Here is a 22,627-nt window from a genome sequence, read left to right on the forward strand (position 1 = left end):
TGTTTCATGTTACAACCAAGACTCATGTGGGTTTGTCATTTTGTGAAGTGGCTTCATGTATCAACACAATTCAGACATGTATTACAAGAGTATTAGCTAAGACATACAGGTGAAGTGTGCCTGTAAGATGCAGTATGTTCTTCATTCAGTTTGATATTTAATGCTATTTATCCCACCCCACCCCTGACCTAATAAGAGATGAATAGAAGCAAGGATATTAGACTTAATTTGTTTTAATAGATGCTCTAGTAAAAACGAACAGAACATGTGAAAACAATAATTACTGGTGCTTCCTTAAACTGCTACAAATATACTACTGCAGTAAGGAAAAATATTAACGGTTAGATTACCTAATGCAACTTAACACTACACATTAAATTGGACATCATAAATACAATCCCAACTTGTTTCTCAGATTTTAACCAATTACAATAGCGCTAGTATAGGTAATTCAATGTGAATGCATCATCAGCATAAAAATAATGCTTATTGTACAGCAACTAAAAGTCTGAGAAATTTCATTAATATATTCATGCACATAACCATTTGTTGATTTTTTAATTTAAAAAGTAGTTAATAAAACAAAACAAAAAAAATAACCATGGAGCTAATTACACAAATAGCCCAATATAGCTGATGCTCTTCTGTCTTACTTGGTAAAAGTCCAAAATCACTGGGCGTGGGGATCACACTTCAGCCAGCATTAATACTGGATAGAATCCATGAACTTCAAGACAACTTGCATGAAACACTCATGTATATCCCAGTCAAATGAATGGAAAGAGCTGCCTGGTTCTGTCTCTGTGCACCCCGCTGCCTGCCATGAGCTCCAGAGAACCGACCCTACTTCAGGGTTATCACTTTTTGTTCCTGTGGTATGAAGGCACAAATAATTGAATAATACATGCTATTATATATTCAAATACTTAAGTATAAAATATTAAAATTTACATTTATGTCAAAATAATTTACCAAGTATTAGCTGCACCAATATTCAGGGTGTACAGAAAAACTGTACAAGTTTGGTAAGCAAGGACAGTTAGTTAACAATTTACATGAGCAGGTGTCTGTAATTCAGGAAATAGTTGGTTAGCAAACAATGCAATCCTCTGCATGTCTATTCAGGAAATAAGACCCAGTAGGTTCAGTGGGACTTACTCCCAGGTAAGTATGCACAGGCTTGCATCCATAGACTTTCATAGTAAGTTACACAATTGTTTCAGTCAAAGAAAGGTCTACTGTCAGCAGTAATTCCCAAGCTGTACACCATGAGAAGGACTGACAAAATGTGTCCTGAAAATCTAAGCCGCTATGGAAAAAACATCTGCCACCCAAAGCAGCATTAATTCCCTTTTCTCACCAATATATGAGCTGCATCAGCATCCCAAGCAACACTCCAAGATTCCTTAAAGCCTACAGGACAGTAGAGGGAGGAGGAATCCTAGAAATTAGCACTACCCAAGAAAGCACAGTGCCACCCCTACCCCTTACTCACTGGGTAAAAGGGAGGGTAGAACACTTGGCAGGTAGGATTGACACTATTATCCTGCAGTTGCACTGATTATACTGTCCATTATTTTGAAAGCTGAATGGATATATCTATCTGAGTGAAGAACAAAGCATGCCTTCAATTTTAACCCAGAAAGAAAAACTGCTTCTCAGGTATCAAAGGTTTGAGCAATCCAAGTCTACAGTGAATATGTATAAAATAAGAGTGTGTGTGTGTGTGTGTGTGTGTGTGAGAGAGAGAGAGAGAGAGAGAGAGAGAGAGAGAGAGAGAGAGATTCAATACTGATTTTTCTTAAGTGATATATGTTTGAAGTCCAATGCTTGATCTGAAAAGGTTAGCACACACCCAAGGGGAGGGGGAAATCTCCCCAGCACATCAATATTTATGGCATTGTAATTTTTGAGTTTGCCAAAGGTAGACAGGCAGCAGGAATACTGCATATAAGAATTTCGAATACAAAAATTATTTAAATGTATGTTAAGTGAAATGTTCAGGGGTACACTTTACCAGTATTGGGCTAAGAATTCCTAAGCAGACTTCCTAGAAACAGAAAAGGATTGCCAGAATTCTGACAAAAGGTTTCTCCCAAGAAAGACAAAACATATATTCCTAACAAAATAGAAAATTCTTTCCAGTAGCATCTTAGAGACCAACTGAGTTTGTTCTTGGTATGAGCTTTCGTGTGCATGCACACTTCTTCAGATACACTGAAACAGAAGTCACCAGATCCTTAAATATAGTGAGGGAGTGGGGAGGGGTATTACTCAGAAGGGTGGTGGGAATGGGTGATCAGCTGATAGGTGTGGAAAACCTGTTGACGACTCTTAACGGCTGCAATTAGTCTTGCAGGGAAAGGCAAGGGGTGAGATGGCTAAAGATAGCTTTGTTATGTATAATGAGATAAGAATCCAATGTCTTTGTTCAGACCAGGTTTCTCCATGATTTTAAGTTTGGTGATTAGTTGCAATTCAGCCACTTCTCTTTCCAGTCTATTTCTGAAATTTCTTTGTATTAAGACAGCTACTTTGAGATCTTTTATAGAATGTCCTGGGAGATTGAAGTGTTCTCCTACTGGTTTCTCTGTCTTGTGATTCCTGATATCAGATTTATGTCCATTTATCCTTTGGCGTACGGTTTGGCCTGTTTGTCCAATATAGAGAGCTGAAGGGCACTGTTGGCATTTGATTGCATACACAATGTTGGAAGATGAGCAATTAAATAGTCCTGAGATGGTATGTTTGATGTTGTTGGGACCAGTAATGGTGTTGTCCGGGTTTATGTGACAGCAAAGTTGGCATCTGGGTTTATTGCAGGCTCTGGTACCAGTGTCCATGTTGAGTCCTGTTGTTGTATTATTGTGAGTGAGGAGCTGTTTGAGATTCCCACCACCCTTCTGTGTAATACCCCTCCCCACTCCCTGACTATATTTAAGGATCTGGTGACTTCTGTTTCAGTGTATCTGAAGAAGTGTGCATGCACACGAAAGCTAATACCAAGAACAAACTCAGTTGGTCTCTAAGGTGCTACTGGAAAGAATTTTCTATTTTGTTTCGACTATGGCAGACCAACACGGCTACCCACCTGTAACTGCATATATTCCTAAAAACTGCAAACAGTTGTCCAAAATTTACAGATAGCTACAGCTAAAAGATGAGAAACCAAACAAAGCCCAGGTGCTGCTTAAAGTACTGCTACTCCCCCACTTTCTCCTTACACACTTCAGGCTTGTTAAGATTCAGATGCTACTCCCTCAAAGTTGTTTTCCTGAGATAGCACCCAATATCTACAGAGAAAGGAATTCTGCGAAATTTCGACACACAGTTTTAGCAGCTAAAGCTACTGTGCTTCTCAAGGAGACTGCGGACTGTAGCAAACAGAGATGAAAAGTTTACATAATATTTTACAGCCTCAAACCAGTTCAGAGTTTGTTAACCGAAAAGGTATTTCAATTGGCCCTTGTTTCACTTCTCCTTCCCCTATGCCAGTGCCAAATTCTAAAAATTCTAAAAAGCAAGTCGGTATCGGAACCCCCATATTGTCCTGATCTATATCAGGGATTGCCAAACTGTGGTCCATGGATCACTGGTGTTCCATAAGCTTCATTCAGGTGTTCTGTGGATATGTGGTTGAACAGGCGCTGGCATGTCTGTTGCATTCAATATTTATACTGATTTTAATTGTTTTTTATTGTTTCCTTTAATTCTTATTATCATATTGTATTGCATTACAGTTGGAATTCTATGAAATACAATAAAATACAATGTGTAAGAATTAAAAGAAGCAATTTAAATGCAATTTAAAAGTCATTCAGTATCTAATGCAGTTCATCACAATTGCCACTACATGCCAAAAGTAAAATAAAATAAAATTGAGTGAGCCACAAAGATCCTCAGCAATTTTCAAGCAGTCCATGGAGGAAAAAGTATGAGAACCACTGATCTACAGAATTCATTTCAAACACAATTTGAGTGCAGAAAACCAACATTTTTGACCTCCTGCCAATTCTGCTATAATAATGTTCCCTGTATGTACAAGCATGAAAATGTATTAGGCATTAATGTGCACCAGTCATTTAATATTTTGTAGTCCTGTGCAACTCGTTCATGGAAACCTTGAAACAAAGCTGGTATAAAATTATTCCGTTTAGATTTCTTACACACACACACACACACACACACACACACACTATTCATTGCTCAGAAGTGCCCCTTTTCCCCTTCCAACTCTTCTCTCTCTGCTCAAGTTCAGCTTCAGTGAAGGCTGCTGGTCCCCAGTTTGTGATGAAGTGAGGATTCTTGGAACCTGTAAGACACAATATGTTACTTGTAGTACTTTAAATACCGGTAGGTATGACCCATTCCAGACCTGCCCTTGCTTAGTTACTTGCAAACAAACAAACAAACAAACGCCATCGAAAGTAATGCACATGGACAGAGATCTCTGTACTTTGATGTGCATCCAATGTATGCTCTTTGGTTTCTGATCTAGCAAACAATGTTCATTTCATTTTCATTTCAGGGTGATAGATTTTTCAAAATTATATAGCAAGTTCAAAATCAGACCTGATTGTTTTAATTAGGAAAAACTTTGCCTATTATTAAACCAGAATATAGCTTTTCGGTGTTTGACTTTTTTGCATTATCCTTCTCATCCCCAAAATGTCATGCACCTAATTCCCTTGTCAGTCCTGTTTCCAAATGGTGAACTGGGAATTGAAGATTATGGCTGATGCTCTAAAGCCTATGATAATAATAATAATATTTATTATTTGTACCCCGCCCATCTGGCTGGATTTCCCCAGCCACTCTGGGTGGCTTCCAACAGAAATCAAGTACAAAAATATCAAACATTAAAAACTTCCCTATGAGGTTGGGATTTGAACCCAGGCTTCCAAGACTGATAGACAATATTCTAGCCACCGTGCTAAAATGATTAGATAATAGTTGCTATGTTAAGAATGTTAACACCTATGTACACAGCACCTATGTAGCTAGGCAAAAAGTTAGCTAATGTAGCTCATTGCTGATCACATCTTTCTTTTTTCATGCTGTGCTACCTGGAGCCCAGTTTCTCAGGACCCAAACTGTAGTTTGCACCAATGGGCCACCTGGAGTCAGAAATAAGCAGCCTTCTCTCCAACCTGTGCTTCATTTATGAGATGTCCACTCATAGTATGTATGTATTTACAAATGGCTAATATTAGCCATGGACATCAAATAACCCCAGAAAAACAGGGAACGATTGCCCAATATCAATCAAGTACTGTTCTGGGCTTATCATGGGGAAAATATTTAAGAACTGATAGGTTTGTGTTATTGTAAGTTGTATTGAACTTTTGCTCTACAGAACAAGCAAGATGTGAATTTTATAAATAAATTACTATGGAAGCGTGGACAGGATTTTATCTTGAGCACATTTTCTTGGAAATCAGTTTAATTCTATTTTGCGGAAATTCTGTCAAATAAAATTGTTTAGTAATGATGTGTCAGAGCCAATTCTCCAAGATCCACCGGCTTTTCAAATAGTCTTGGGATCACAGTGAGTAATAGAGAAGCTCTTACCCTAATGTCAACTGAAGCAGCAGCATATCTCTTATCAGAATTTAACTCAGAAACCTGACTCTTGCTGAATCAATAGATTAAGCTCATAGGAATGGTTAGTGCTTGCTGATATATCATGTATTTCCTTCATTATGTTTTTACTAAACAAGGAAGCTTAAATAGGAAATTGCAACAGCAACTTCCTTGCTTCAGCAAAAACACTAAGACGTACCCTGCTGAAGCTTAAATTGAACTATAATGCATCTCGTATCTGATAAGAACAGAACTAGAGTATGATCTCAACAAAGCTGGATTGTGAAACGTGTTACAGAAATAGTCAAAACAAAACCAGGGGATCATGCTACAGTCTAGGACTTGCCATTTTCTTTATTAATTTCATTTCACTTCCTTGACAAGCTATCCCAGGGGGGTTATAAAATATAATTACAGTAGGATCACTTCTTATGCAGAGATTATGTTCTGGGGGATTGTGTGTAAAGCCAAAATTGCATACAGTCAGAACAACCCCAGAACCACACAAACATCTCTACTTTTCTGAAGCCAGCACACTGAGTGGGCCTGGCCCACAATGCAAGACAAAGAGCTTTTAAGTTCTCCACCCCTTACTGGGCTCTGGGAGGTTTCTGGGAGATCTCGTGGGAGCCTCCCAGAGTCTCCACAAGACCTTCCCTGAGCCTGTTAAGAGTCTGAGAGCTTAAAAGCGCTTTCCGCAGTGGGGAAACCCAGAGCATAAAGAGCTTTTATGATGCTCACAGAGCCCAGTAAGCATTTCTGACATCTTTTAGCTCCCTGTCTTGCGTGCATTTAAGTTGTGTGCTATCAGGTTGCCGGCTGCCAAATGCATAAAGCTGTGATCACCCAGGTTAAATGCGTGCAAGTTACGATCCTACTGTATAAAATAAATGCAATATACCATTTACATAGGGGGAAAACCCCTACCAAAGAGTGCTTATGAGGAAGCTTGCCATGCAGGCACCTACAATCTCAGCTGGCATTGTTTGTTTGCAGCACAGTCCCCTTTATTCAGATTTAAAAATAAAAATAAAAATCATGTTTTCCAGTCTGCAGCATTTCCCAGTTCACTAACAGGAAGTGCAGCCCAGGCTGACTCAGTAAGAATTCAGACTTCTTGGAAACCACAATAGGTTACTGGAGATAAAAATAGTAGCACTCATGTGTGGATTCATGAATGAAAACTGTACTGTCCTACCTGGTTCAATTAATCGAATTAATCCCTCGTGGTGAGCAACTTTATCTTTCCAACTCTTGGTCTTGTTTGCTGCAACTTCCAACTTCTTTTTGACCTCCTAAAGCAAGATTAGATTGGTTTAAGCATTAACAGTACATGGACACTCAAATAATAGAAGAGTTCTGCTAGTGCCAATGCCCAAACATTTTACTACCTAAAATATTGCACTAGCTCACCTCATATTGTTCCAGTGCTTCCTTCCTATCCAGTTCCAGTTGTTCTAACTGTTGCAGGGCAACTTGAAGAGCATGGTCCTTCAACATTCTTTGGTTTTCCAACTCCTGCTTCTCTGCTTCAGTCACCTCAATGGTCTGCTGCTGCTCCAAATGCCATTTCTCCAGTTCTTCTCTCTTGGTAGACTCTTCCTCCAGTAGTCTAGAAAGAGTTTATAGTGATTGGGAAAGAGTGTATACATTAGGAACAACAAGATCTATTTGATTAACAATCAAAAATAGACACAGTTATTCTCCAGAACAGTGTTCTCGAAGCTACCAACATGAGTGTGACCAAACTGCGAGAAGCAGTGGAAGACAGGAGTGCCTGGCGTGCTCTGGTCCATGGGGTCATGAAGAATCAGACTAAACAACTAAACAACAACAAATAAAGAGTTGTGTACAACAGGTCAGTGGGATGGTTTTTTGTTGTTGTTGTTGTTGTTGTTGTTGTTTTTGCTTTCATGTTCCCATCCTGCTTGGCAACCATGCTTGGAGTAGAAATAATCTCCCATATAAGATTAGCCCATGGGATGTTTTCATCACCCACTTCAGCCTATAGCTCAGTTTACTGACTTCACCCATCAGATTTCACTAAACCTGTCTCTTGACTGACAGACAACTCTGGGCTGAGAGACTCGGTTCTCTGCCACCCATGCTACTGGATGCCAGAGGCAGAAAATACAATGATTCAAGGATAAGAGAATTCTGCCCGACTGCAGAGATATTCAGTTTGCTTTGTCACTTTACAAATCTATCAAGCATTCCACTCTATTAGATACATGAATGGCAACCCTCTCACTCAATACGAAGTACTGAGTAGCCTAAGATTTTATTCTTATTGCTATAAAAATATATACTGACCTGGCCTGAAGTCTCCTGACAGTCTCCTCATCCTGGCGTGCCTGTTTTTCGTCCTCCAAGGCCTCCTGTAACTGCTTATACATTTCCTCAAGTTCCCGGACTCTCTGCAAGTACTGTTCCAGCTCAGATGACTTCTGGGCTACCTGTTCTTCCATTTTCTGTCTTACCTGGTGATATGGAAGAGTATGCTTCATCATACTTCAGAACAAATAACAGCATTCATCCTTCTATGTAAGAGAGAGAGGGAGGGAGGGAGGGACGGACGGAGGGAGGAATCCTTCCATCTGCCCACCAGGTTTCCCATCCCCCAAACCCACATAAGTTTGCAGCTGTGATTTTTCCTTTCCATCAGCAAATAAACCTCTTGGCTCTTTCTTTTCCATACATTGCTGTAATCCTGGCCTTTTTTCTATGTACCTACTATTAATTTGGATTGTCAGGCTTCCTATTTATTAAGATATATCATTTTTAGACTCACAAATTAAACAGCTAGAACTTGCCCCCTCTTCAAGCTATTTTGGTTCTAAGATCATTACTATACTGGAGGGATGGAATACAAAATATTAAAAATTGTGTTTACTTCCAGCAATGATCAGCATACAGTGGTACCTCTGGTTGCGAACACGATCCGTTCTGGGGTGCCGTTCACACCCTCAAAAGTCCACAACCAGAGCGGCGCTTCTGCGCATGTGCAAAGCACACAGAACACTTCTGTGCATGCGGCGAAACCTGGAAAGAAACACTTCCGGGTTTGCCGCATTCTTAACCTGAAAAAACACAACATGAAGCGTTCCCAAGAAGAGGTATGACTGTATCTTTGTTTCTTACATTTTAAATGAAACTGTAGGCTTCTGCAATATGAAATGTTATGTAAACTTTAAAACTCAGGTGATTAACTGGTAAGACCTAGTTAACCTCTTCATCATTACACTGAAAAGGTACTGACTTCGTCCCTTGTTTGTCCATGTAACTGCTACATATTGGGATGGAAAGGGGCAAGGGAGCGGCGAAGTCTTTGTGGTACACCAGCAGGAGTACTAGATTGGCTTCAACAGTGTGTTTGCCTTCTCATGCCACCCAGTATGTTGCAGCAGCTCAGGTAACTGAAGGACAGGTGGGTGCCACCACACTTCACCAGCTGCTACTGCCTTAGTTCTTGCTACATTGTCCTTCAGCAGATTCAAAGATGCCATACACCTTTCTCCTGTCACTATGACGTCATCGGTCTCCTTACGGCAGTGTTTCTCAAACTTGGGTCTTCAGCTGCTGTTGGACTACAACTCCCACAATCCCTGACCCCTGGTCCTGCTAGCTAGTGATGATGGAAATTGTAGGCCAACAACAGCTGGAGACCCAAGTTTGAGAAACACTGCCTTACCATTGCACAGTTTGCCTGCCCATTTCAAGCTTCTTTGCTTTCAAAGCATTCAGTCTCTCTGACCCAACTCCATCTCATCATTTCCCCCTTACTGTTCCTTCCATTCTGCACAAGCTAATGTTTATTTATTGTGCCCAAAGAAACAAGGCACTGTACAGTATGACACAAAATTGACACTGACTCAGCTGCCCAGGAAAAGGCACACAAGGATACCACTCCTTGATATGCCCTAATTCCTCTGTGCCAGTTAGCTGGTCAAGTTCAGAACTATACATCACTCAGCAGAATCCTGAATCAACAACATATGAATTTTGATTTGGTTGTCTCACTTACTGGTTGCTTTGATCTTTTTATTGTTTTATTTTACTGACTTTGTCACCTGGGATGCATTCAGATGCGGTTTGATTATGTTCATTTCACAAGTTATGATGCTAGTGCTTCTGTCCCAATTTCTAATGTTTCTTTTACAACTGCAGAACCTGTTGCATTATGGAACTGTGGCTTTTAAATCAAAATATCACCATGTTGTGCTAAATTTTAAACTGCATGCCCCAAATCTCATTATGTGTACAGCGGTGGCATGATCATGAAAACCATGGGAATATCACAGCGTAAAACTCCCATGGTTTTCCAAGTTAATGGAGTTGCAAACAAAAAAAAATTATACTAAAAAAAATGAACATGCAATTGAGCACTAAACTTTCACCAGATTTCCAGAAGTCGCTTTTACATTGTGTAGAAGATCACAATAGAAATTCAAAGCACAGTCATACCTTGGGTTACAGCCGCTTCAGGTTGCGCGTTTTCAGGTTGCACACCGCGCCTAACCCGGAAGTACCAGAACAGATAACTTCCGGGTTTTGGCGCTAAATCACGCTTTGCACATGCGCAGAAGTGCTGAATTGCATCACGCGCACGCGCAGATACAGCAGCGCGGGTTGTGAATGCTGCGGGTTGCAAATGCGCCTCCCGCACGGATTGCGTTCGCAACCGAAGCGTCCACTGTAAAGAAAATGTTGGGAAGATAGAATAAAGCGCTGTCTGAATGTAGCCTTACTCTCCTTGAACTTACCATTTTTTCTCTCTCCAGTTCAAGACTGAATCGATCTTGCAATTCCATTTGAGTCTGCAGACGTTTTTTCTCCTCTTCTGAAGCTCGAGCTGCAGCTTCCTCGAGTTGCTGTGCCAGAGAAGAAAGAACTAGATAGCTCCCACTAATTTATCCATATGCACAGATACATGTAGACTACTTCTCACTTTATTGCTGTGGCGTTTGGTTTTTTAATTTGTATTTTCATTTTAACGGTTTGTAAATCAATCTGGAAACAAAGTATTTTTGAAGGGTGGGATACAGATTAAAAATCAAAACAACTATCTTCAGTTAAGCTGAAATAATTCTTGAAGCATGAAGCTGTAAGGATAGGAAGGTCTGAAATGGTGAGATAGTTTAGCAAGACTTTACTGAGGCTACATTCAAAACATTCCTAAACGAGTAACTCACATCAACCAGAGAACAAACAACACAGATAAACAACAGCACACAGGAGAAAGTCACACCATTACTACCTGTCAAACAGGATATAAGATTAGTTTACCATACCTAAGCAAGTGAATAAGTGCCACATGCCAAAATGATGGTCCTATTAAAAGCAGATAAGCCACAGCATACTCTGAGCCCCACAAAAACATGGGAGAGAATAGGCATTACCAAAGATTCATGCACAAACTCATGCGGAAGGCATGGGCCAGTATTACTTAGGTTCTCTGTTTTTCTGGCAAAGGTTGGAGACCAGAGAAGCCTATACTAAAATGCTTCTGTGCATAGATGGGGGAGTGTCTGGTTTTTTTCCTCCCTCCCTTCCTTCCTTCTAACAGCAGCAGCAACATTTATGGAGCTATTCTTTAGAGGACTGAAGAGCTCCTGTGTGCTTTGGATCCCTACATGTCTCTCCTACACATACTCCCAGCTCCGTTTTTAGCCAAACTTTGCTGTGTCAAGGTGAGAAAGTATGCAGTGCTACTTTACACAACAAAGGAAGAAGACTGGGGAGCTGGACCCAAGATTTATGAATGGTAACTGCTTTGTCCTTTTAGTGCCACCTGAAAATAATGTACTACAGTGGTACCTTGGTTTCCAAACAACTTGGCTCCCGAGCAAATTGACTCCCAAACGCAGCAAACCCAGAAGTAAGTGTTCCGGTTTGGGAACGTTTTTCGAAAGCCAACGCAACTTCCGCAGCTTCCGCTTGAGTGCAGGAAGCTCCTGCAACCAATCAAAAGCTGTGCCTTGGTTTTCAAACAGTTTCAGGAGTCACACGGACTCCCGGAACGGATTAAGTTTTAGAACCAAGGTTCCACTGTAATATCAAAACACAGTTCCCTGTTCACTACAGCACTCCTCCTGATCTCATAACTCTCAGTCTATGTGATTGGGGTTGGGTGTGGGGCGGGGAGAGATGTAGCTGTGGGGTTTGGATAAGCTGCATGGCCTGTGACCAGCATTTCTGAAGTGGTGGCTGCACTGGGTGAAGTAAGACAAGTTCAGATCTTCAATCCTTCACTGATAACAATTCAAATATGCCCTCCGTCAACAATTCAGCTGTGGGTCTGAATTAAGTGCTTAATATGCTACTAATTTAAACTCTCTCATTTATGAATCCCTGAGACTTCATATCTATCACAGGTGTTTAAAACCTGTGTGCAAATTTCCACAAAGTCTGCACCCTCAGCAACCTGCCAAAGAGACAAAATGCCAGACAACATTTCTACTAGTCCTTTGTATCTGTCCATTGCTGCACACTTCCATGTTCACTACTGCTTGTATACTAACTACTGGTCATAGGGGCCAACTCCTAAAATATTTGAGGAGCCGGGCCCCCACAGAGATGATAGCATTCCCATTCAAATGGTGTGTGCACTGCATAATGTGATTGATTATGCAGGGTGGGGCTTACCTGGCCCCCCCACAATATTTTATTCAAGTTGGCACCTTGATACTAGTAGTTCCAGTTTTCTTTTCTGCCACTGGAATTCCTCCCTTCTTCCACCAGGGGCTGGTTTAACATGTGAAGGGGAAACACCTGCACCTCTGCATTCTGTCCTGCTGGCGTGAAGGACACTATTATGAAAGTTTTTCTGTTGTGCATTTAGACAGCAAAATGTCCAGTTTTCAGACTACACTGGATTAGGAAACCTGTGGCCCTACAGATGTTTATGGACTGCAGTTGCCCTCAGCTCTAGGCAGTATGGCTACTGGCCAGGAATGAAGTACTCCAACAACATCTAGAGTAGGCATGTCCAACAGGCAGATCGTGATCCACCGGTAGATCACTGGACGTCTTCGGTAGATCACTGGTAGATCATTGGTTCCCCCCAAAGAAGCTGAACAACTGTGGCTTCCCTAAAAGAAGCTCAACATTTTACTTTCCCCTGAAAAACTCAACAACTTTGACCCAACCCCCCCCCCCATGGGCCTTCCTCCTTCCTAAAAAAAGCTCAACAACTTTGACCTGAACCCCCCCAAAAGGGGGTAGATCACTGCCAGTTTTTAACTGAGTAGATCACAGTCTCTTGGCGACCCCTGATCTAGAGGTCTGCAAGTTCTCTACCCTTGGACTATACTAATAATCAAGCTGTCTTGGACTATGGTTTTTTTATCTTATGTAGCACTAAGTTAAAGTCACTTAGTAGTACACTTGCTGCAGTGGTGAAATGTTGTGGTACCAGGAAACACACAACCAAATAACCAAACATTATTGTTCAACAGATTGCACAACAAGAATCAGCTGTTGTACAAGGGAAAACACAAGTACATTGCACACACAAAAACCAGATGTTATACAACAAGCGTCCACTAACACAACTGTTGCATTGGATTCCTTTGTAGCACAACCTTTAAACTCTGCCTGCAGAAGGGCTGTGCTAGTGGACAGAGAACGCTGGATACGGCTCTAAGCATATATCACGTTTCAGCTGTGGAAATACCGTAACCATTCTGACATCACTGTGATCTAGTTAGCTAGTGAGGTCCAAGCATCCTTTCATTAATATGAAACACAGTATTTTGTGCCCATGCATATGTAAATAAAGCAGGAAGGAAATGCCAAGGACCTGAAGTTCTTATCTTCTCCCAGATCTGTAAATTCCCTTCAGGTTGAACTGTGTGCCTGTCACCATTCAGGAAACCACCTCCCCTTGACTGCAAGACAATCAAGGTAAGCCATGTTCAGATTACTGGAATAATATTGCAACACTTTTACATCAGACCCATCTCCTCAATAAAATACCCTGGGGGCTTTATTATTTAGCATTTCTGTTTTGCGTGAGCTTAAAATGAGAGCAGTTGTTGCTCAAGACACACAAGCTCCGTCGCTTTGTGTGGTGGAGAAAAACTTGGGGAGAGTTTCTTGGAGAGGGAGAAAGAACATCTAATCAAGAAGAATTGTTCAAGGTCTTCAATTTCCTGGGGTAATACAGGAACAGAAATCTGAAGAAGCATAATTTTCACCACCACTCTTTCTTCCCTAAATGAACTGAATGTTTGATTTGGGAACAGGACGATTCACAGAGCTTGATTCTTTGAGACAGGTTTTTTTTTTTTTAAGGGCATAGTGCCAGGAGATTCTATTACATTGTTTCAATATCTGCAATCAGGGAACATACATTGTGCTAAGAAGCACAATTTGTAACAATATTTACCAGTACATTCTGGAAAGACACACATAACCTGACCCACAGCCTGCACCCACCTTTCGAACAGTCTCCAGTTCCTTCTGCTTATTCTCATTTGCCACTTGCAGCTCTTTCATCTGCCTTTCCAGTTCTTCTTGTTCAGCCTGCAATTTCTGGCGTAGCTCTTTACGTTTCTGTCGTGCCTCCTTGTGAGGTGGAGGGCTACTTAATCTCAATAGATTTACAGTTGTCTGAATAGCTGTTTTAATTGTTTAAAAAGAAAAAAGGAGAGAATGCACATGATCCATTTATCAACAAGAATATTGTTTCTAAGTATACAAATTCCTTTTCCTGCAGCTGTTGGGTCTGATGCCATCTAGACTTTTAATGCTGCTTTAACTACCTGCACCAGAGCTTTCCAAACTGTGTCTCGCGAAACATTAGTGTGTCAGCTGCAGTGTCTAGGTGTGTCACGTGACGACTCCCCACGCTCCCAAGGCTGGAAAGGGGTTAGTTTAACCTCCAGTTTGCTAGTAAAACTGAATTACTGTGTCAAGAAATGATGCATGGCTTAAAAGTGTGTCACCAACATGAAAAGCTTCGAAAGCTCTGCCCTACACTGTGGTCACTAAATCAAGAATATCAGTATTTATATTCATTCCTGTTCTCCACAGAGTGGTGTGGGAGCCTGAAGTATATTTTGTCACCAAACCCAACCACTTTGTAGGTAGTTACAGGTAGGTAGCCGTGTTGGTCCGCCGTAGTCGAAACAAAATAAAAAAAAATTCCTTCCAGTAGCACCTTAGAGACCAACTAAGTTTGTTATTGGTATGAGCTTTCGTGTGCATGCAGGCCCCAGGATTGCAGCCTAATGGAACCTAGCTATCTTTGATTCCATGAAACTCTCACTAAATGCAGTGGGACTTACGTTCAAGTTAACTGGAAGAATTCAATGTCCTGCTAAGTTTATCATTCCATCAGGGAAACCAACTCAACTTGCCAGATGGAATGGTCTCACTTCTCCCCCCAATCACTGTTCTGGGGGTTCTCCTAACGCCACCAAAGCCATGGGGGGGGGGTTTCATGAGGAGGAAAACCCTTTTGTGCAAGTGGAAGTCCTTGCAGAGGAATAGGATAGGAAGGGTCTGAGATGTAACAGAGCCAACCTGTCAGAGATGATAATTCTGGGGTAGAAAGATGGGACTAGTGGTCAGGCTTAGGAGAAGGGAGATTCTTCTGCAGTTGCACTCACAGTTTCTAGGTTATGTTAGACATATGTATAGGAGGACTAAGGAAGTTATAGTACAGTACCAGTTAACAAAATCATGGGTGAGCTAATGTTTTTGTCATATATGGCTTCTTGTTTTGTATCATTAAAAAGTTTTAATTCAGGAGCACCACATGGGTAAGACTTTGCATAACAGATGAACTTATATTTAGCAATGAGTACTCCATTACAAGTCAAGTTGATCTCTGGCTGAGCTTAAGGCCTGAACACAGGTCTCTCAAGTCCAAACCTGCTATGCACCCACCCCTTCCAACTCTCCCTATACAGACACATTCTGAGAAACAGGACTGGGAGGTTTGCAGCTCGTTACTTTAAGGCTTGTTTTCTTATAAACTAACATTAAAAATAGTAAATATAGACACAGCTGTAGAGGTCCTCCAATACCGCTTGACATCATTCTCCATTTTAGTCCCTAAAGCCCATAATTTTCTAAATTGGCACTATAAAAACATAGCCTGTATTTTCTGTACTACTGAAAGACCAGCGCGCTCTGCTGCTTAAGCAAGCAGCCTTGTTCTCAACTGATATAATTATAGCTGCGGCAGCTTCAATACCAGAAAAGTCAAATGCTAGTTTATTTCTGTACTTTGTTGCTTCTTTTGGGTGGGGGCGGTTAGTGAGAGACACAGAGTGTGTAGACAAGGGGAAATTACAAAAGTACCATTTTCAGAACGGATACATTGTTCACTATTCAGATTGCTGCAATTATTAGTACATGGTACTTTTTAGTATCTATCATATTAAAGGAAGTTCTTGCTAAATGACAGAGATTTAAAAGGTATCATTTACAGTGACTTCTGCAAAAAAAGAAGAAAAAAGCCCAGCCCAGCTTCATACTGAATAAATGAAATTCTGTAATGTGTAGTGATGACTCATTTTTTTTATTGCAACAGTGTTGAACTTATCGTTAATAGCTGTTCTTAACAGGAGAGCTGAAGTATTTATAGCTGCTAATCTTACTGAGTTCACAAATCAGTATTATTTCTGAAACAAGATAATCAAAGACCCATACAAGTTTCCAAACTGACACTGAAAAAAAATCTGTCAAGTTGTCATGTCTGTAAGAAGATCGGCAGCATGTGAGGTTTCATGTGTGGCATGTGAAACACATCATGGGTTAATAATGGATTGGTGTATTCTCTGGTTCTAATCCAAAGTGAAGAAGGAAGGGATGCTCCTAGTTTGCCAGCCTAAATGATAATGCCACTCATTTTCAACTTATAATGCCAATTTAATTATATATTTCATTATATATTTTTAGGTGCCAGGCAAAAACATTCCTCTTCAACCAAGCCTTTGGCTGATTAATATTCATTCAGCTGTTCTTTTTCCTTTTTTCCTTTTAATATTTTATCATTTTCGATTTTACAACAAATAAAGTTACAAATTTTAAAACATACAAATTAAGTTGACTTCCCTCCTCCCCTTCTATGGTTCCTTTCCTTTTCTCCATTCTTCTACATATCCATTTTTTTCCTTATTTCCTTATTTTTATTTCAATTTTTCCTTACAATTATACTTTAACAGCCTTTTGAATATGTCTGTGGGGAGGTGGGTTGTTGTTGCTTTTGTTTTAATTACCGGTATTTACTTGCATTTTTATCTTGTTATTTTATTCTTTGAACCGCCCTGAGATCTTGGGATGAAGGGCAGTATATAAATAAAATAAAATAAAATAAAATAAAATAAAATAACACATAAACAGGATTAAACAAAACTAGATTACTATGTAGTACACATGCAAACCTGGCAAAAAAATATTTAGATTATTTCTGCTGTTCCTGAATTTTAAAAAGTATTGTTTTTTCCAAGTATACTTACATACCTAAATTCATTTCACAATCCAAACATATTGCATATTTCCCAGCTTTCACAGCTAGTCTTAAACTCCCAAAGGTGCATGTAATAACACAGAAATATCATTCTCACCTTGAACCCACTCCTGCCTCTTCTTCTTATCAGAGGCACTAATCTCAAAACATTTCTCTAAGCTTTTTATAAGAAAGAGACATTTCTTCCCATCTTTGTCAGGTAAAGCCTAATTATAGAAAAACAATAATTTCCTTTTAAATGATAATACAATGACAACACAATATATCATTGCATACACAAAAGTTTGCAAATATATATCTTCTAGTAAAAGTTAGCTCAGAAGAACCAAACAGAGAAAAATGCACACCCAAAAACCATATATATATATATAGAGAGAGAGAGAGAGAGAGAGAGAGGGAGAGAGAGAGAGAGAGAGATTCATAATAATAAAATATATGGACACCATTCTCTGCTTGTGTATAAATAAGCATGAATAAATAACATTGTTGTTGTTGCTTAGTTGTGTCTGACTCTTCCTGGGCACTAAGCAGAATGTTTTTAGAATAACAGTTTTTCTGTTCTGGGCAGCCCCATGCTGACATACTGAAGTCCGCCATGGAGGCTGCAATAGCCCCACAGTCACTGAGCTATGTGTATGGCAGGGGACCAAAAGAATGACTGCATGGGTTGGGTGCCCTTGGTAAGACGCATCCAACCCCCAAAGTAGTCTTTGCAGGGACATGTGCTAGCACAACAAACACTACTTGCTTCATCTCATAGATAATCAACATCTATTATTCGCTACAACCAAAGTGATTAACTTTGCTAATGACAATAACGAAACTGGAGCAACGTAACAGGGACACCTGCTCCTGATATTCTCTTTCCTATGTCAGTAGGATTACAGGAAGCTTCTTTGTCCAGCAATGGGTTTACAACCATTTCGTGATTAATATTCATAGCTATTAATGCATTTTACACTTATGCTAAACTGCTGAGCACGTTAATATCATTAGTTCTTGCTGGTTTCATACGCACTTGTTCCTAAAGCCTATCACCCTAAGCCAACATTTCCCCACACATACAGCGTAGGTCTGAGCAGAGAAGATGTGCAATACACGTAAAAGTCTACCTTCCCCCATTGGAATTAACAGAGCAGCCCACTCCCACAAGAGATCTGTGTCCTCTTTGTGTGTTTCTCTATATTGGGATGTAACCATACAGATGGTGACTATTTTGTTCAATATTCCAACTCTATATACTGATAGTGTTATTAGAAGAAAACACACACACACACACACACACACACACACACATATACACCACTGTTACATAAAAGAATATCAAAGGAGTTTACATACAAAAAATGCATAAAACCATACAGTAAAAACCATGTGAAAGAAGTTAAAAACAGACAGCAATTAGCCATTGTGAAAAGATATATTCTCAATTGCCTGCATAGAAAAGTTTAAATTATATTGGCATCTATCCTCTGCGGGGGGGGGGGGGCATACATTGCATGCATTTATTTATTTTTTTACCTCTACAGTACAGTTGCCATCCAGTATAATCTCTCCTCTTTTGTCTTTTAGGTCTTCACTAACATAGTATGATATAATACTGGGTTTTAAAACAAACCAGCGTTCTGTCCAGTTTTTCCTTTTGTGGCCCTTCTTCCACATATATCCCTGTAAAATAGAAATGGCTCGTTTAAATTATTTTAGCATTAGAATTTCTGACTTAATAGTTCTGAAGCTCAATCCAAATGTAATTAATACATTTTTTTATTTCAACAAACATGGATCAGGTCCTTTAAAATCTTTCCTCCCCCCCATTAGTTCAAACATAAATTTATGAAAAAGCATCAAATTAATTTCAGTTTTAAACCTGTCTTGGTGAGGAATAAAATATTTCAACTATGCCTGCTGAAACTTAAAAATTGCCAAGAACAATAGCAGCTACCCTGAATAAATGAAGGAACATTGCTTAGTACCAAAACCAATAGGAATCAAATATATAATTGATTTTAAAAAAAAACTGTATGTATGTACAGTTTTCATATAAGCTTCCATTCAATGACGCATCCAGGTCATTACTTCATTACATCAGTCTCTGAAAAGACTATACTTATGTACAGCTACATTTCCTTCAGCTATAATATACACATACCGTTTACATTTTATAGAGCAAATGTCAACAGTATTGCCACCACTATCCAGGTGATCTCATTTCCAAGCTTACAACTGTGACAATAATAATAATAATAATATTTATTATTTATACCCCGCCCATCTGGCCGGATTTCCCCAGCCACTCTGGGCGGCTTCCAACAGAAATCAAATACAAAAATATCAAACATTAAAAACTTCCCTAAAAAGGGCTGCCTTCAGGTTTTTTCTGAATGTCAGGTAGTTGTTTATTTCCCTGACCTGTGATGGGAGGGCGTTCCACAGGGCGGGCACCACTACCGAGAAGGCCCTCTGCCTGGTTCCCTGTAGTTTTGCTTCTCGCAGTGAGGGAACCGACAGAAGGCCCTCGGCACTGGATCTCAGTGTCCGGGCTGAATGATGGGGGTGGAGACGCTCCTTCAGGTATACAGGACCGAGGCCGTTTAGGGCTTTAAAGGTCAGCACCAACACTTTGAATTGTGCTCGGAAACGTACTGGGAGCCAATGCAGATCTCTCAGGACCGGTGTTATGTGGTCCCGGCGGCCACTCCCAGTCACCAGTCTAGCTGCCGCATTTTGGATTAATTGCAGTTTCCGGGTCACCTTCAAAGGTAGCCCCACATAGAGCGCATTGCAGTAGTCCAAGCGGGAGATAACCAGAGCATGCACCACCTTGGTGAGACAGTCCGCGGGCAGGTAGGGTCTCAGCCTGCGTACCAGGTGGAGCTGGTAGACAGCTGCCCTGGATACAGAATTAACCTGCGCTTCCATGGACAGCTGTGAGTCCAAAATGACTCCCAGGCTGCGCACCTGGTCCTTCAGGGGCACAGTTACCCCATTCAGGACCAGGGAATCCTCCACACCTGCCCTCCTCCTGTCCCCCAAAAACAGTACTTCTGTCTTGTCAGGATTCAACCTCAATCTGTTAGCCGCCATCCATCCTCCAACCGCCTCCAGACACTCACACAGGACCTTCACGGCCTTCACTGGTTCTGATTTGAAAGAGAGGTAGAGCTGGGTATCATCTGCATACTGATGAACACCCAGCCCAAACCCCCTGATGATCTCTCCCAGCGGCTTCATATAGATATTAAAAAGCATGGGGGAGAGGACAGAACCCTGAGGCACCCCACAAGTGAGAGCCCAGGGGTCTGAACACTCATCCCCCACCACCACTTTCTGAACACGGCCCAGGAGGAAGGAGCGGAACCACTGTATAACAGTGCCTCCAGCTCCCAACCCCTCTAGCCGGTCTAGAAGGATGTTATGGTCGATGGTGTCAAAGGCCGCTGAGAGATCCAGCAGAACTAGGAAACAGCTCTCACCTTTGTCCCTAGCCCGCCGGAGATCATCGACCAGCGCGACCAAGGCGGTTTCAGTCCCATGGTGAGGCCTGAATCCCGATTGGAAGGGATCCAAATGGTCCGCTTCTTCCAGGCGTGCCTGGAGTTGTTCAGCAACCACTCGCTCAATCACCTTGCCCAAGAATGGTAGATTTGAGACTGGGCGATAGTTGGCCATATTGGCCGGGTCTAAAGATGTTTTTTTAAGAAGCGGTTTAATGACCGCCTCTTTCAGCGGGGCTGGGAAGGCTCCCTCACAGAGGGAAGCATTCACCACCCCGCGCAGCCCATCGCCCAGCCCCTCCCGGCTAGCTTTTATAAGCCAGGATGGGCAAGGATCAAGGAGACAGGTGGTTGGTTTCACTCGTCCAAGCAGCCTGTCCACATCCTCGGAGGTAACAGACTGAAATTGATCCCACGCAACTGGACTAGACAGGACTCTGGCACTCTCCCGCCCTGGCCCTGCTCCCACGGTGGAGTCTATCTCTTTCCGAATCTGAGCGATTTTATCCGCAAAGAACTTTGCAAACGCATTGCAGGAGATCTTGGGGTCCCTACCAGGCCCCGATGACGACGGTGGCTCCGATAGACTCCGAACCACCTGAAAGAGTCTCCTGCTGCTATTTTCCGCAGATGCAATAGAGGCGGTGAAGAAAGTCTTCTTTGCCATCGCTATCGCCACTTGGTAGGCTCGACGTTGAGCTCTAACCTGTGTTCGGTCGGATTCAGAATGGGTTTTCTGCCACCGGCGCTCTAGCCGACAAAGGCTCAGCATAGGAGAATATATTTACTTACAGGACATTCATTTCATTTATTTTTATTTATTTTGCCCTTACCACATTTGGGTCCTAACTATGAATACAGTTGTCAAAATAGCTCTACTGTACATTTAGAAAGCAGGGACACCTACCTGCTGGATTTATCCACTTTTGGGCAAAGCTATTCAAAATGGTATCACACAGAAAGAGAGAGAAATGCAAGTTTAAAGAACAGAGCATTCCATTATTTATGCAATCATATAATCTGCTGACTTTATAGACTACATTGACAAGATTTATTATGTAAGGGCAGCGAGTCATATCTATGATTGGCAAGTGCTAGAGGGGAATCTAGACTCATACAAACCCAAGAGAAAGGACTTCCTGGTTTATTTTGAAGCAAAATAGGAAACAAAATAGGAAATTCTTTCCAGTAGCACCTTAGAGACCAACTGAGTTTGTTCTTGGTATGAGCTTTCGTGTGCATGCACACTTCTTCAGATATTTTGAAGCAGTTTGTGGGGAGATCTTGCTTGGAACATGTGCTATTCTAGCTTTTTTCCTGTAGATTCAGGTGGTGAAGAATGACTGCTTAGCTCATTTTGAATGGACTTCCTGGTTTGTTTTGAAACTTGCTCCACCCCACCCTGGTCTACCTTAGCAGAGATTGTTTCCCAGAGAAAACAACAGAGAAAATCCAGGATTTTAATTGCAGCTGTGACAGGGCAGTAGCATATCAACCCAACAGCCTTCCAAAGTAGCCCAGGGTTGCTGTACAATTATACTGATGGGGAAGATGGGTTGCAGAGAAAGAGGGGGGGGGGGGAGAGGGAGAATGACAACCCAGCAGTGTAGTCCAATGTTGTTATCAGGTCCCTTTGACTTTTTTTTAAATAAGGGAAATGCAGCTAAAGCCAACAATCCTGGGGCGAAGTTGTCACTGCTGGCATAAAGACTTAAAACAGGTACATTCACAAGGAATGCTCAAATCCTTTTTGCTCAAAACAAGAGAGAAAGTTGGCTGTTTGACCTGTGCCAATGACTGTAGCCATGATGAGGTCCAATGAAAAAATATTAATAACAACTATTCTTAGAATATACTGCTTGCTTTTTAATTATTTAATCCTGGATTTATTCAAGCATGGACCTAGGATCCTGCAAATCTTAAAAACACTTGATTCACACACTTGCTTTCACTAAACTTAACACCCTAGTGGTGTTTTGTTCAAGCAAGCTCCCCCCCCCCCCCTCTCCTGCACCTGCATCTCTGAGAAGGTTCTTGCTTCCTCTTTATCTCCCCACATGGCTGCATG

At 41.2% G+C, this 22,627-nt stretch overlaps 1 protein-coding gene across 2 annotated transcripts in view; it reads right to left on the reverse strand.

The window, feature by feature from the left end:
• Positions 1–217: 217 nt before the first annotated feature.
• The window catches only part of SWAP70 (switching B cell complex subunit SWAP70), a 34,755-nt gene continuing 12,345 nt past the window's right edge, over positions 218–22,627 (reverse strand). The window contains exons 5-13 of one of the 2 annotated variants that reach the window (XM_033152710.1): positions 18,587–18,733; positions 17,163–17,271; positions 14,023–14,204; positions 10,347–10,454; positions 7,897–8,063; positions 6,997–7,195; positions 6,782–6,878; positions 4,197–4,312; positions 218–870 (exon numbers count right to left, since the gene is read on the reverse strand). In XM_033152710.1, coding sequence (XP_033008601.1) covers positions 4,200–4,312; positions 6,782–6,878; positions 6,997–7,195; positions 7,897–8,063; positions 10,347–10,454; positions 14,023–14,204; positions 17,163–17,271; positions 18,587–18,733 — 1,122 coding nt within the window. In that variant the 3' untranslated portion in view covers positions 218–870; positions 4,197–4,199. Of the gene's footprint in view, positions 871–3,578; positions 4,313–6,781; positions 6,879–6,996; positions 7,196–7,896; positions 8,064–10,346; positions 10,455–14,022; positions 14,205–17,162; positions 17,272–18,586; positions 18,734–22,627 lie in introns of those variants that run through there. The other variant, XM_033152702.1, reaches the window with a different exon arrangement.

Source organism: Lacerta agilis, chromosome 1 (genome assembly GCF_009819535.1).
Source record: "Lacerta agilis isolate rLacAgi1 chromosome 1, rLacAgi1.pri, whole genome shotgun sequence".
NCBI classification, from domain to species: Eukaryota; Metazoa; Chordata; class Lepidosauria; order Squamata; family Lacertidae; genus Lacerta; species Lacerta agilis.